This window comes from Brachycentrus maculatus, unplaced genomic scaffold (genome assembly GCF_059751285.1).
Source record: "Brachycentrus maculatus isolate JH-2025_06_01 unplaced genomic scaffold, ASM5975128v1 h1tg000069l, whole genome shotgun sequence".
NCBI lineage: Eukaryota > Metazoa > Arthropoda > Insecta > Trichoptera > Brachycentridae > Brachycentrus > Brachycentrus maculatus.
This window is the reverse complement of record NW_028280823.1, coordinates 2,786,650-2,802,533: the sequence shown is the minus strand read 5'-3', so window position 1 is coordinate 2,802,533 and position 15,884 is coordinate 2,786,650. Positions and strand designations below refer to the sequence as shown.

Genomic DNA, 15,884 nt, shown 5'->3' with positions numbered 1-15,884 from the left:
AACTTTAAACACAGATAAAAGTTTGGGAACTTTTTATTGAAAATTATGGGCAATCCGACGGCCAAAGTTTGCCTTGCTTTTTCGGATTAGATACACTTTATTGATAATATTCTGATTTAATAGCGTCTTACGACCGAAGGTCTAGAAATTGATCGTATTAAAGAACAAAAACTACATTATTTAGGGGAATATTAGTCTCCATTAGACGGGAAACGGATGCATGTACATATGTACATTCATATACATTACCGTAATAATCCAAACTCTACAGGAATCCATAATCTATTTAGAAAAATGTTGCAAATTAAATTTTATACTTTCTTGAAATACTTAAAACATATAAATACGACGACAGTAATCCAGCTTTCTTATCTGAAGTTGAAACATTGCTGATGAAAAGGGCTGGAAAACACACCCCAGGCTCACATAGTATGGTATAACATCGAAAGGTTAACGAAAAGTACTGCGAGGAGCAATTAGGCGTTGTTATAGTCATAAAAAATGTATTCAGACATTTGCATAGGAACAAGAAGTTGATTGAGAAAGGACGAGTATTTACTATTACTTTCATTTAATGCAAACACTCCATAGGAAAAACGCGTAAGGAAATTTCAAAAGCACGAATTGTGAAAAAAAAAGTTATATATTTTGAAAAAGAAGATTTTTTTTGATATATTTTTTTTACAGAGAAAATAGAGGAACATGTAAAGTATGAAGCAATTGGTGATAGGTAGAGTCTCACCTCTCGAGAGGCTGGCGGGGGACAGGGCCGGCGGGGGGCGCAGCTCCGCCACAGCGGTCACGCTGGGCGCCCCCCGAGCCGCCTCTTGCAGGGCCGTGGCCCGCGACCCGGCCCCCGCGGGTTGCAGCACCGTGTATTGCTTGCCAAAACCCTCCTTTACATTTCCGCTGCCTTCGGACCTGACTGTCTCCTCGACGGCGATCTTCGATGGGACAATCGGCTTGGATTCGTTCAACATCAACCCGTGATGACCGGGAGGTAATCCTTCTGGATAGCCGACGAACGTCGCTTCGGCAGGATATGGTCCGAGGTTCCCGGAGCCTCTCGCGTGTTTACCGATCTCAGGAGGAGGTTTAAAGGCGGATTGAGAAAATATCGGATGCGAGGCTGTTGCCGCTTTGTACGCACTATAGAGAGACAGTCTCTGATTACTATTATGATCTTTCTTGTCTTCAGACTTCCTTCGCTGACGACCTTCGGACTTTTCGTCGTCGTCTCTGTCGTTACTCTGTTCCGATATATCAATTTCAAGATCGTTCGACGAGTCATCGACGAGTTCGTTAAAATCGGGAGGATCGTAACCAGACGAGTATTTCTCATTCGGTTTTGGTGAATCATTTTTGTCTCTGTATGAATCATTTTCCTTGTCTGATCTTCTGTTTGATTTGTTTGATTGTTTGCTATCTACTTTATTCGAATTCTTAAATTTACCGTCGATTTGATCTCTGAATGTGACGACATCCTTCAACGAGTTTGAGGCGTCCATGCTTCCCGAAGATGACGTTGAGAAGGAAGAAGGAGACATTTTGATGCTGGCTTTTTTATCTTCAAAAAGGTTTTCAAACGCCGGAGACTCCTCGGGTTCAGGTCTGGTGTACAGAGAACTTCGTTGTTCGTGCGGCCAACTGCCCGAGAGACTTTTCAGGGCCGCTTGAGTTTCTCTGATGAGGACTTCGTCATCTTCCGTTTCCGGATGTCCGTCTTTGAGAGGTTTTCTCGATGGACTAGGTTGCGCCGCGAGTCCGTGAGGTAAGCCCCGTTTTTTCTGCGGCAGCGGGGCTGTTTGGCCTTCGGCGTCATCTTCGTCCGCTAATCTACGCCTTCTCTTGTTGCCTCCCGTCTGCTCCCCTCCGCCTGTCCCCGTCGGGTCCCCTTCGTCCTCCCCTACCCTCCCTCTCCCGGAGCCCATGATCTTTGTCTTATCTAATTCATTGGCAGATTCGAGCTTTCGCTTTTTCAATTGCATTAAATTTGTTTGGGTAGTGGGGATCGAACTGGACCTAGAACAAAAGCAACATTTTTTGTTTTAGTGCACAGACCATACGTAATTACGCGATAAAATAAACTCTTGTTTATATAGAAAAGATTTTTTTGTGTTTTATTAAATTTTTTAATGTAATTATATGCAAGGAGGTGAAAAGGTTTGTCTAAAGTTAATTGAAAGCAGTGAAATTAGCCCGCACTTAAAAGGTTTCTGGCAAAAAATGTTGCTTTGTTTCATTGAACGTACGGTCTACCCCAAATTACAACAAGTAACACATTCGCCGTACCATAACACGGTGGTGGTGGATTATCCTAAGGCCACTTGCTCCCTAGATAAACAATGTTACCTACCTTCATACATGACAACAAAAACATACATTAAGATTATCATCAAATGAAAACCATTAACAACTCTAAACGAAATAAAATTATTATAAAATGAATGATACATATAAATTCGTAATAAATCAAGTGATAAATAAAATAAATTCGGCAGTATTAATGGTTTGTTTTTTAAAAACAGAAATTTTCTTTAAACGAAAGGGATGAAAATAAATATACCTAACGAATATTTTAAAACAATGAATAAGTCTGAAAAAGGAAAATACGAAAAAAAATTCAAAAGGCATCGCTGAAACCGGAAATGTAAACTTTGAACATATTTATATTATTGAAAATATAATTATGAAAAAAAATTGCGGTAAAACGATTTCTGAGATGGAAATTCTTACAGTTTTTTTTCTTTGTCGATATTTGTATTTAAACAAGTTGTTATCAGCACTATAATCAATTTATCATTATATTTCAACGTTTATATAGTCATATGACTACCAAAAATATATTCTAACGATATTTTAATAATAAAGCTGTGAGTTACATACACGAGTTTTATTTCAATTCGAGTTGTTTGGTCTACTTCAAATAAATTATATTCGGGCGTGAATGAGTCCCTTGAAAATTCAAAACCATTATAAAGAGTCACAGACAAAACGAATTGTAGAAATAAAGGGAAAAAAGTATTATATATGCCCTCGGCACGGGAAAATTCAGTTAGGCCACATTATTTTAAATTGTTATTAGTAATTTTTATATATGATAAATATATACGTATAAAAATAAATTCTTTGGTCCGTTTATGCATACAGATGGTGTATAAAGCATTAACATACACTGGATCGAAGCGGTGAAAATTTAAAGTTAATAATATAGTATAAATGCAAGATGATCAGTACTACCCTTTAGTTTCGGAACTGAAGTAGAATACAGATGACGGTCATAAATTAAAAGGCACATGGTGCAGATGCCTGATGTATGGAAAAGAGATTAATAGAAACTCCATTAAAAAAAGGAAGATGGAAAGCAAAGACGGTATTAATATGATTTTAATTTAAAGAGGGATTTTAAGATTTCACCGATGCATTCATATATTGACAACGTTCTACATAGTTAATATATTTCCTAACTTAAGATATCAAGTGAAAAAAAAATTGATATATATTGCATGAAATTTATTAGTTTATTGTTATCAAAAATCAGGGTGCGACACTTATTTGTATTAAAAAAATAATTTAAACATTTACCTCGAAAAAAACAGTTCATTTTACAAATTAAAACTTCCGTTACCACTTTTGATTTCATGACGTGACTTTTTAAATTTCCGCCATCGAACTATTTTGTTTAGAAAAAAATGTGTTTGAAAATGGAATTTATTTTATTAATCAAAATAGAAATATCTCAACTCAGAGAGTACTTGCGTACATATTTTTTTTGCGTACAATCACGAAACATGTTATTATTTCAATAAAACATGTAAACAACGATATATTATAACTTGTAAAATAATAATTAGTGTTATTCAACAATTTGTAAGATTCAGAAAAAATGAAAATTCCAAATAAATATATATGAAAAAACACATAAATAGATAAAAAAAACTATGGAATGAAAATAAATTTAATAATCTATACAAACACAAAAAATATACGTGACATTTAATATTTTATAGGTACAAACCATTAGTGTGATTCTCTAAGGAATATATTTATTTAATTATTTAAACTTCATGTACAGAAAAGAAATATGTACATTGGCGGACTTGTTGATTTATATTGTAAATTACTCACAGAGACGAAGTAAAGTTATTAAAGAATGGAATAAGTCTTTCAACATTTACAGGGCTTACGACCTGTCTGAAACATCAATAACAAAAAATGTTTAAAGAGGGATTGACAACAAAATATGAAATAAAGGAACCTCGAACACAGGACCTTTGTATATTGCGTCTGGTGCTCTAACTGAATAATCATTTAGAATAGGAAAATTATATAATTTATAAAGCACTCGTACGTTTATTTGCTAGGCAACAATGTACGTAACTTTTAATGTAGTATAATACAAATAAATGAAATATATCGTTAAAAAAAAACAGAAAAATAACATATATCAGTAGATTCGTAGTTATTGTACTTTATGATATATTTACAGAGTGATATAAGCATAAAATGTAGAATATAAAAGATAGCATTCAACAAAATAATGTTAATGACTTCACAATAAGTCGTAAAAATCGTTATTCAGTACGTATTTGCAATGTGAACCTTTTTACAAAAAACGCAAAATATTTCAATGATGAATATTAGTTTAACACCATCTTTATCACTCATCGTTCACTTTGTGTGATACTCAAAACACTACTTCATGACTACGAGTTTTGGAATAACCACCAAGAAAACTGTAGTCTACAGTTGACATGATGAGAGAATAGTTGTTTTGAAATCGGTTGTCATGAAGTAGTATTTTTAAGTGATATTACACAAAGCGAACGATGAATGATAAGGAGAGTATTAAATTACTATACCACAAAGTTAACAGTGCTTTTAATATTCATTAGTATCTAAAAAAAGGAAAAAGAAAAAAAGTTACATATCCCTGATAAGAAATACGACAATTTTTGTTTCCAGCGCTGGGTTTGTTCACATAGGAGATATTTATATACTGATGCCACATATTAATATATTGATACTACGTATCAATATATGAATAGCTACGTATCTGTTGCGTATGTTATCCGTTTTATATGTTTACTGGTTTACTGGTTTGCTGTTGCTTTATAGCACTTATTATATTTTTTTTGCTCTTCTTAATTTGTACATCTTATAACTGTAAATGTTTTTTTCTTCTTTATTATTATTATTTTTAACTTCATCGTCATATCAGCCCGTTGAGGTCCACTGCTGGACATAGGCCTCCCCCTTCCGCCTCCACTCCACCCTATCCTGCGCCGTCCCCATCCACTGTCTTTCAGCAAACTTCCTGATGTCGTCCACCCATCTCATCGGTGTACGTCCTTGAGGCCTCTGGTTCCTCGGTCTCCAGACCAGAACGCGTTTCGTCCATCTGTCGTCGGTCATTCTGGCTATGTGACCGGCCCATTTCCACTTCAGCCAAGCAATTCGCTCTACCACGTCGCAGACCTGTGTCTGGCGTCGGATCCAATCGTTCCTTTTTCTGTCTCTTAATGTTATTCCAAGCATAATTCGCTCCATGCTCCTCTGTGTAACTTGCAACATATGGAAGGATTGCTTGGTCAGAGTCATTGTTTCCGCGCCATAGGTTAGGACGGGCTATTTTTATTTTAGCTCTAAATTAAGTCTGCCTATTAATCTACATAACTTTTGCTGTATGTTATTCTTGCTGTTTACTTTTAACTCATTTAACATTTGTGAACTTTTATAATTGGAATGTTACAATTACCTGTTTTATTTGTTAATCATTTGTAAATGTATTTATCTTAATGTTCTGTTAAATTTCTAAATTAATAAAATCTATGGCTTTCAGCACGTTGTGAATGGTTTTTTATTGTTGTATAAAAACGACAGATAGTCCTTTTTAATTAAGACATCTTTAAGTTAATAATAAAAATGAACTCAGGTGTATAAAATAAAATAGCGTTACAATTTATTCGAAAATAATTTGTTGGGTGGTATCCAAATCGAATGAATGTCACAAACCGTGGGAGAAATGCAACCCCATATCGGTTGTTTCCATACTAATGACTACTTCGACATGATTTTATAGCCGAATGACATTCTCAGTGAGTGGTGTTGCATGCTTTCCTAACGTGTCATTTGCCTTCCACAAGCCTAACCCCAAGTGGAACCCTTGACTGAGAAATCATTTGATCTTGTAATTATCCTGTTAGGGCTGATTTTACGGTAATGCGTTACGGGGTTGGGTAAATCTGGATAATTTAAGGTGATTTTCGTCCTTAAGCTAATCATGTAAAGAAACGGCAAGCGATATTACATTTCAAACCAAAAAGAATTAAATATAATGGAAAAATCGAAGTTAATTGCTTGATTCCGGAAAACTGGCGAATATTCATCGATCGTTCCAATAATGTATTATAAATTGTACGGAACTATTAAAGTAAAGCGTAGGGTTGGCATAAAAAGGATGAAAATAGATTGAATGCAGTCGAAATGCGATCAGACGAATGTGCCGCAAAAAGATATACGATAGACGTTCGAATGATGAAATAAGGAAAGAGTGCATGGCTGAGACAAACGAAATCAATTCAATTAAGAAAGGTGTGTTGAGATGGTAACATAATGAATTATTGAGGAAGGAAAAATAAAACAAATATATGAGGTGAATGTAGTAGAGAATAAATAGAAGTGGAGGAAACCGAGGAAAAATTGGCGTGATCAATTATTTATTTAAAATACTGAAAGTGGTCAGGTCAGGAGTCGAAATAATCGGCGGGTATGTATAAGGAGATGGATGAATGTGAAACAGGTGAAGATTGTTTGTAAAGACAGAGTGGTGTGGCGTTCTATTGTCCCTGCCTACCCCTGCGTAGAAGCGGCGTGATGATAAGTTAATTAGTTAGAAACAGAGTAAACTTTCTCAGAAAACTATCTTGTTTTTAAAATATGTATACATATATTGCGATGAAAAGCGAAAAAATTGCGTTTCGAAATAAAGTGTTCTTATAAAAACTCCATATTTTTACTGTATGAAATATCCGTATAATTATCGATGAAACCATCATAATAACAGGATATTCTTTTACATTTTTGATGTTACAAAAGACACGTTTGTATCTGTAAATTTACAATAATAGGCTCTAATGTACAACATAATCATTTTACTAGGGAATCTCTCGAAACAGGGGAATCATATCCGAAGGTGGAAATGTGTGTTTGGAATAACAATGGAAAGTTTAATGGCGAAACCCATACAAGCTTTTACCTCCCAATGTTCGCTTTAGCTATCTCTGGCTAAAGTAGTTATAATTGGCGATACAGAAGCCGGGGGTAATGTATAAAATCAGCAGGTTTTGCAAATCCCAAGGTGTGTTCTGAGATTATTACCCTTCGCCCGAAGGCTGTGTTACCTGACCACAGAGCAAAGCGCAACCAGACTCCGTATGGGGTAATTTCCAGGGGTAGTTTCTGAGAAATGGGATGGGGAGGAAGCAAGGTGGTTGTCTGGGCTGAAACACGTAGCCTTAGTTCGGGTGTGGAAAGGTTAAGGATGTTAAAGATGCAAGGAGTAAAGGGTAACTTCGCTACGGTTTGGGAAGAGAATAATACATCTTGGCTCATAAAACCAACATTGGTTTTGTTATCAACAACAATTTAATATCCTCCATTATATAATATCACATAGAAGACAATATTTTTTTAAATTGAAATTTTAATATATTTGAATAAATGATGTTCTTCATATATTGCTCAAAGAAATCTGTGATTTTTAAAAAAGAGCTTTAATATAATAGCCACACTCAAGAGGAAAAAGTTAAGTTCTGGGATTCTCGTTAGGTGTCTTGTACGGCCAACGGTCGGTGTCTGCAAAGTTTGTTTTAAATTTAAATTTAAATTGCTTTATTAACTCACTACAAGATCTTTACATATAAAGTATGTATGTGTTGTATAGTGCGTTCAAAGATACCTATGTAGTTAGATAGAATAACAAAGTATTTTACAGAAATTTAAATAATATGTAGATCTTAAATTATAAATTAATAAGTACGGATATAGGACAAAAAAGTATTTGATATTTCCATAATTTTTTTTTATGAACTGAAAAATGTGTTGGAATCGTTCAAACTATAAGAAATCTAATGATTGTAATTTATTATTATCACGATTAATAGCTCCAAGAATTAAACATTTATTTTTCATTTTGAGAATGGTAAAAAAAAGAGTAGTTTATAGGAATTTCTTGCGATATTTTAAATAGCCTTAAATGTTGTATATTTCACCAAATCAATAAAAATATTCCAGAATAATATCAAAACCATTGCCTGTAGATTATTAAAAAAACTAACTAATTTTAAGGATTTAAAATACTTGATTATGGCTTGATTTCCTCGGTCTTCCTCTGCTCCAACTACTAACTGAATTCGTATCATAAATTTGTTTCACTGTTCTTACTTCACCTATTTGATTCACATGCCGAAACCACCCCAATATATCTATCGAAAAAAAAATCTTTTAATTTTAATTTAGTATATAGTATTCTAGCTGAAGCTGTGTGCAGAGCATAAACGTAAATAGACGCGAGCTTTCAACTGCCGAATAAAACGTTTAATTCAATGCCGTTACCGCAATACAAGCACATCCTCGTTCTGTCGTCTTGGCGAAGGGAGATGCAGCTTGGGCTTTATAATTACCCCTTGTTAATAATAATGGCGAGCTTCCCTTTGGTTTAGCCTTTAGTGGTTCGCGACCGCCTCACTCAAATTAGATAAACCCGTCTTCATCTCAGGGCGGATCCGTAATCCACTCGCCTTTTAAACTTATTATATATTTTAAAAATATATTAAGTAATGAAAATTTAAGTGGAAAGCACTTAAGTCTAGTTATAAATTAAGACAATTTTTTTTTAATTGTACGTATTTGAAAAAAAAAATTCATTATTCAATCGGTGAAAACGGCTTATAACGTTTATACGGATGTTTTTTATTATGAATTAAACAGATCCACATAAATACTCAAACACTAAGGTAAGAAAAGTATTATAAAATAGGAGAGAAAAGGCTATTGGGACGGTATTGGCACATATCGCTCACCCCTTTCAACAACGTCATATATCAAAAATCGTCGATTTTCAGTTGTGCATGTTTTCAGAATGTCCAGAAAATGTACTATATCCCAGCAAAAGCGGCATATTTTAAACTTAATATTTACCCGCTACAGGGCAGAAAGTTTTGTTTTTGCATTTTGAAGAAAGGGTTTGTTATTGTTTAATTATTTTTTAAATATACTAATTATTTTTTTAAATGGAGAAAAAACATTCAAGTTTTACTTAAAAAGATCTGTTGCACAGTAAAAAGTTCAATAAGTGGCTAGATATTTATTTTTAATACATTGTATTATATTTTTTCAAACTTTAAAAACGAGCTACTGGAAAATCAAGTTTTTGTTATGTGACATTGTTGAAAGGAGTGAGTGATATGACGCAGAGAACCTGAACATATTGTGAACTAGGCGATCGCTATTGATCTTCCTTGAAAGGCATCTAGAGGAAGATATAATTCACGGATGCTACAGGAAGATAACGTGATTCGAAGTCATGGCCTAGATGACGTGAGAAGAGCTGACCCCGTCTACAAAGACGATAGTTGGGATTGAACCAAGAAGAAGATGATCATATTACGAATAACTAAACGAATGTGAGTAAAGTCATTTACTATTCAAAACTTGAGCTCTAAATACCCAAATGGCGTCAAGAGTAAATTAATCTTTTTTTTTATGTAAAACAATCTTTATATGGTATAAGTAAAAAAAATACGGCCAAAATAGAATTCATTGCTGGATACCTTCCAGTCGATGACTTGATGATGTTCTTATAAAAAATTAAATAAAGTTATAATAACTACATTATATTCTTTGTTGATAAGATTCCTTTCTTTGCCGATAATGGGAAATTTTTCATATTGTAAATCTGAATCCAATGGTGTACAAAGCACTGCGTCGTATTGACACAGTTATGTATTGATTGCTTATATGAAGGTGAGGTGATCAATCCTGGGTTTCAGATACCAGTCCGGGGTAATATTAATTACATATTAATGTGAAAAATCACTTATCATTATTTTGACCTCCCTAGAAATTTAGCCCGGGTCCTCCGACATGGTAGCCTAACGCACTAACTGTCGAGATAATAAATGTAAAGACTGATTGACTTGAAAGTTTAGGATACCCCTTTTATATATGATATAAGAATGCGCTGTAGTGAGTTAGCTTTGACAGCAATCCTTATTATATTATATATACAAGTACAAATTTGCAATGGGTGATTAAATATAAAAAAAAAACATTATAAGAAAATAAAACAGATATGAAATTAATTTTGAAAAATCATTGAAATTTTGCAAGAAATAATATCAGAATATTTGTTTCAAATACAAATAGATTATTCATAAAAACATGTTTAAATGTGAAAAAATTAAAGTAAAAAGATTATATGTAAGTATAAAGTAGTAAGAGTATAAGCATAATTAAAACAATAGTATAAAGAGTAAAAGGGTTAACGTTATGTTGAAGAAAATTATATATAACGCATTTGAAAACGCACGGATGTATATTTCCTTGTCTTTAAATGGAAGATACTCCACCATAAGATTAAGAAATTATCACTCTTCTTTGTGAGAATTCTCTCACAGAAGTCGAATGGCGTTTCTTCCGTCTGTAAATCAGCCCCCAAAGCCCATGGCTTAGCCAAGGGATAGTGCCCCGACCCTTGGATTTAAGGGTTCCATCTTATTCGCGACTAGGGATTTAGTAGCAACACTTGTGTTAGTCAATGATCAACGATATTTTTCAGGAACGTGCAAAACATAACACATAAAAACGAGTTTTTTAGAAAAAAATATATCTTTTCAAAGTTTTGCATACCTATATGATATACTCATATTTCTTAAAATTGTAAAAAGGTTTAATCTACTGGAATTATTATTACAGACAAATCGTTTAGATTAAGCTAAAAATTGCTATTCGTCATTTTCTACATATTTACAACTCAATTACGGAATACAACAGATACATAATTTGTATTTTTTGACTTTGAGTTGAGATTTATTTTAGGGTTTGAACAGAAGAAATCAAATGCAAGTACACGAAATTGAATTAAAGTGTTTGAAAATAATTCAATAATAAAAAGCGAAATAGGATTTAATATAAAATATTTTAAAATAAAGATGAACGTTTTAATGAAAAAAGCTAACACACTGACTTTCATACTAAAACAACGTAATTAAATAAACTAAGAAAGAATGTATTTTTTTCAAACACTTAACGGGTAAAAAGAAAAAAGTTACCGAATCTTTAAGAAAAAATGTATCCTAAGATGTTTTTCAAAATAAATCAAGTTCTAGGATATCAAAGCTCGCATAATGAAAACGTTTTAATTTTCAGGTAGCGTTTTCTCTCGGACCCCATAAGTAAACACCAGTGAGAGTATAGTGAGGAGGGTTTTTTTCTTTGGGGGATCCCCAGAGTATATCTGCTTCCCCTCAGACCCTCGGCACGGTCGTGGAATTCAGTCTTTTCTCCAAGGCTTTACCGTCACGTATGGGGGGTTCTTTAGGCAAGTACCTGCTATTGAATTATTACAAAGGGTAGAGACGACTGACCGTGAAATGTTTAGACGGCTGAATTTTTGCAGTCAATCTAAAAGAGAGGAGGGATGGGAGAAAACTTATCGTAATTTCAACATTATTCTGCATTTAAATAAGAGTTGTGTAAACTGTTGACCTTATTCACATTTTCCTAAATAAATTGAGAGAAACACTATTTTTTTATATTAAACTTGTTTAAAATCTAAGAGGGACGCGAGATGGAAGAAAAATAATCGTAATTTCAGCATTATTCAAAACGAAAATAATAATATTGTCAACATTTAACCTAATTCACAAGTTTTCTAAATAATATTAGAGAAACACAATTTTTTCACATAATACGTATTTTGGCAAAAAAACATAGCAAGTGATTTTTTCCTATTTAATTTGCAATTTAATGGAAAATAGGGTATCGATTTCGTTTCTTTTCTATACACTTTGTATAAAATTTATTCTTGCACTATTACTGACGTCAATGCTAGAATACATTTTCTTACGCAATAATAATTAATTCTTAAATATTTTTTCCATAAATTCCCCAAATTGTATTTTTCATCATTTCAGTTATTGATTTTAATTGTAATATCCTTAAAATCGTATTGTACTGAAAAATATAAATGTAGAAACATAACGATTTAAGGCACAAAGGTTTTGATTATAATAGAAAATTCAAAACAAAGACACCTTTCATTTAAACGTTTCTGTATCATGTGCAAACCACACGAAGTATCGTATTAAGGATTTTCTCCCACAAAATAAACACGGTGTATGAGTGATTCATAAATTCATCGAGATCCTATCAGGGTTAAATCCACTTTACGGTAGACAGGTGAGGGTGAAATTCATTCACAAAATCGAGGGTAGTATTTTACGTAGACTTCCGTTCATACGATATTCATGCAGGGGTTGTAATTCCTCGTGTAGCATTAGATTATTCTACCATTTACATTACACAGTGAATGGATCGTTTGCCTTAGCTTTGCGATCGCTGGTTTGGTAACGACACGATTAATGAGATCAAATCCCATTTACTCTGGCTCCATTCATGGGCTAACAAGGATAATTAGGGCACGTTGAATTAAATCCAGATTACACTTATTCAATCTGCTATATAAATACTGTACTCGTTCAAACTATAAACGAGAATGACAGGATTTTTATGTACAGTTCTATAATATTTTTTAAAAGCAGGATTTTATATTTTTGACAAACCGAAAAATTATAAAAAACAAGGATTCTACATATTTTATATTCCAGATCTATTCATTTAATTATTTTTATCCGAGAATAATAATTTTGGGTAATATTTAAACAAGTTTAAAACTTTTTTTCATTTTAATTAATTAAGCTGTTTTTATTATTATATAAAATAAAATTCCACCAAGAAATGCGAGTAATGAATTAAAATTTAATAATTTTGTATTACGCGGCTGTTATTTTCTGTTAAAATGGTACTTTAATGCGAAACAGCTGTCACCGAAATAAAAGTCATCGTAATATAATTCAACTGAAACTTAACGTATCATGTTTTTTTCTTAATAGATGTTATTTTTTTGTTGTAAGTTAATATTATCGCCTTTGTTGTGAATATCAAGTATTTTATGAAAATAAACTTAAAAAATAGATTTGTATGATAACAGGACTTAATTTTTACTAGATCAGATTGATAGATTTTAAATTTACTTATATAAAAATTATACTGTACAAAAAATCTAAGATTGGTAAAATAAATTCTGAAGAAAAATTACTGGAGAATAGAAGAGAAATTAACAAAATATCAAACTACTTGGAAATAAAACACAAAATACAACAATAATATTTAGTAAAATAAAAAGATGAAAACTTACCACAAAGGTCTGACCATGGCAGACATATTACTGTAAACTAGAGGCCACTGTCTCGGCCCAAGAAACTGAGTTCAATGAGTTCGTCATTCACATAAAACTCGAATCAGTTCACGTTTCACCACTTAAATCTAAAACTCGAGGCGGTAAGCGTTTATTGAAGCCCTTCACTCCGCAAATGTCCATAAAAAATCCGCTGAATTTCTCATAATTGTCTCATATTAATAACGACGGCTGAAGAAGTGTTTCTTTTTCGATTGTAGAAGGTGATTTTTGATGAATACCAAAAATGGAGTAAAATTCAGTATTCGCTGATTTTTCAGATAAATTACGCAGCACTTAAAAATCAGTGTTTTTATTATACACACTCGAAGAACGAAGCTTAAAGTTGTTGACGAATGATAGTTAATTCGTTAAAAAAGGACACCACGCAAATTCGCAACGGTATCGATTGGCCACGGCAGTTTCAAACTTTGTCAAAAGTGGGTGACGGGGTTTGAAAACTTTTACGCGCAGCCGAGGGAAACTGTTACGGAGCTGACGGCGGAGACGTCCCTGTGCGATGGAGGCACGGGCCAGAATGAGGGCGGCTTGCGGAGCTACCCCCGCCTTCCCTCGCCCCCTCCCGCGCCCACCCTTCCGCCCCACCGCGAGGGCGGAGTCTGCGCGCGCACCAGTCCGCCCAGAAGTGGTGGGGAGATGATAGAAGCGCCGTCAGGATGAGAGGAAAATTCCTAGAGCCTTCGCAATTAGAACTGGACCAGTAAAAGATAGATCCCAAATTGAATTATAGTTCAAAATGATCCCAAGCACTAAAATTCTACCAAAATAATGGTTAATATAGCTTAAAAACCCAACAAACAAATTGAGTTCAAGAAAATTTATTTCGTCGGAAAATTCAATTAATCTGACGTACGCTGATATACACCACAGGAAATTTATTTCGAAACTAGCTAGAACTGGACCGCGAGTAAAAGAAAGATCTAGTTACATTATAGTTGAAATGATCCCAAGCACTAAAGTTCCATGAAAATAATTGCTACCGCAGCTTAAAAATACAACAAAAATTGGGTTTCAAGAAAATTTTGTTCGTCGGAAAATTCAATTGATCTGTACGTCGAGATTTTTTAATATGGCAAAATATAAAAAATGTGTATTTTTTCAATTAAGATATATATTTTTGACATCTTAACAAAGATGAAAAACAATATGGAAGTCTGGGCATTTATTTAAATTTAAGTTTAATTGAAGTGATCACTTTTTAGTTTAAATTATGTTTCAATTTCATAGAATGTTACAAGTAATCCAATAAAACTTAAATCTCAGTACTGGAGATATTTCATTGCGCCGGGTGCGCTGGAAAGAAAACGGACTGGGGTAGTCGCGGCGGTAGGATTCGGGATATAGTGCTACCGAGGCATGTATCCGCGAGGCTGTACGGTGCTGCCCCGACGGGAGCTCGGCGCAACACGCCGCATCGACATACGAATGATTTGTGTGCCCTTGCGCACTAAATTCGGGAAAAAACGAATCAGATTGCCTCCGTAGACTGCCCTGTGATTTATTTCCAAAGTTTTATGTACTACTGAAATAAAAAAAAATTATGGTACAAGTATTTATATGATTTTTCAATGGTCCTGTAACTTTAGTTGGCAACGTTAAATATATACGAAGAGCCTATGCGACCCAAAAATAAGTACAAATCATTATTTGTACTCATTTTTGGGTCGCATTTACGGAATTATTACGTAGGCTAACATTCTTGTAATAAGATTTATTCAACCTGCATATATTTAAATAAACATTTTTTTTAAAAAATATCTCTTGTTTACTTTATTATTGCAAAAAGTAAAATTTCACGACTAGAAAATTATGAAAAAATATATGTAATTTTGAGCTATTTTTGTAGCACCATAACTGTAAAAGATTGTAAAGTATTTAAGAAAATTGAGCTACTTTTGTTGACTTGAAATACTTATATGTGATTAATTTATTAGAATCACTAAAAGAGATTTTAAGCTTTTCGGATGATTATTTTGCAATTGATTTTAGTTGAAAGAATTAACATTTAGTTTAAACAATTTAGAAACGGAGATAACGCCACCAATTTATAAAAAAATATTTATACGTTAATGAAAACTTATGTATTTTTTTGTAACTGTAAGTGGCGTTTTAAGAAGGATTTTTTTAGTTAAATTCCCATAAAATCACCAGCCATTCTCGCCTCTCGTTTTGTCAGAGGATCTAAGTAAGACGGACAGGATTAAACAGAATGTGAAAAAGCGATCACAAAAAACACTTTCAATTTGGGTTATATTTTTTGGCATATCCATTCAGCAAAAACCTATCAATGTCACTTACACAAATTGAAAGGGCATCGGTCGCGAATGGGGGAAGGCATCGAACG

General features: G+C 33.5%; 1 protein-coding gene across 1 annotated transcript in view; it reads right to left on the bottom strand.

Moving 5' to 3' along the window:
• The window catches only part of LOC148311258 (uncharacterized), a 44,680-nt gene extending 30,637 nt beyond the window's left edge, over positions 1-14,043 (bottom strand). The window contains exons 1-2 of the mRNA XM_088256966.1: positions 13,481-14,043; positions 743-2,022 (exon numbers count right to left, since the gene is read on the bottom strand). Of these exons, the coding sequence (XP_088113092.1) occupies positions 743-2,022; positions 13,481-13,506 (1,306 nt within the window). The 5' untranslated portion in view covers positions 13,507-14,043. The remainder of the gene's footprint in view (positions 1-742; positions 2,023-13,480) is intronic.
• Between the last annotated feature and the right edge of the window lie 1,841 nt (positions 14,044-15,884).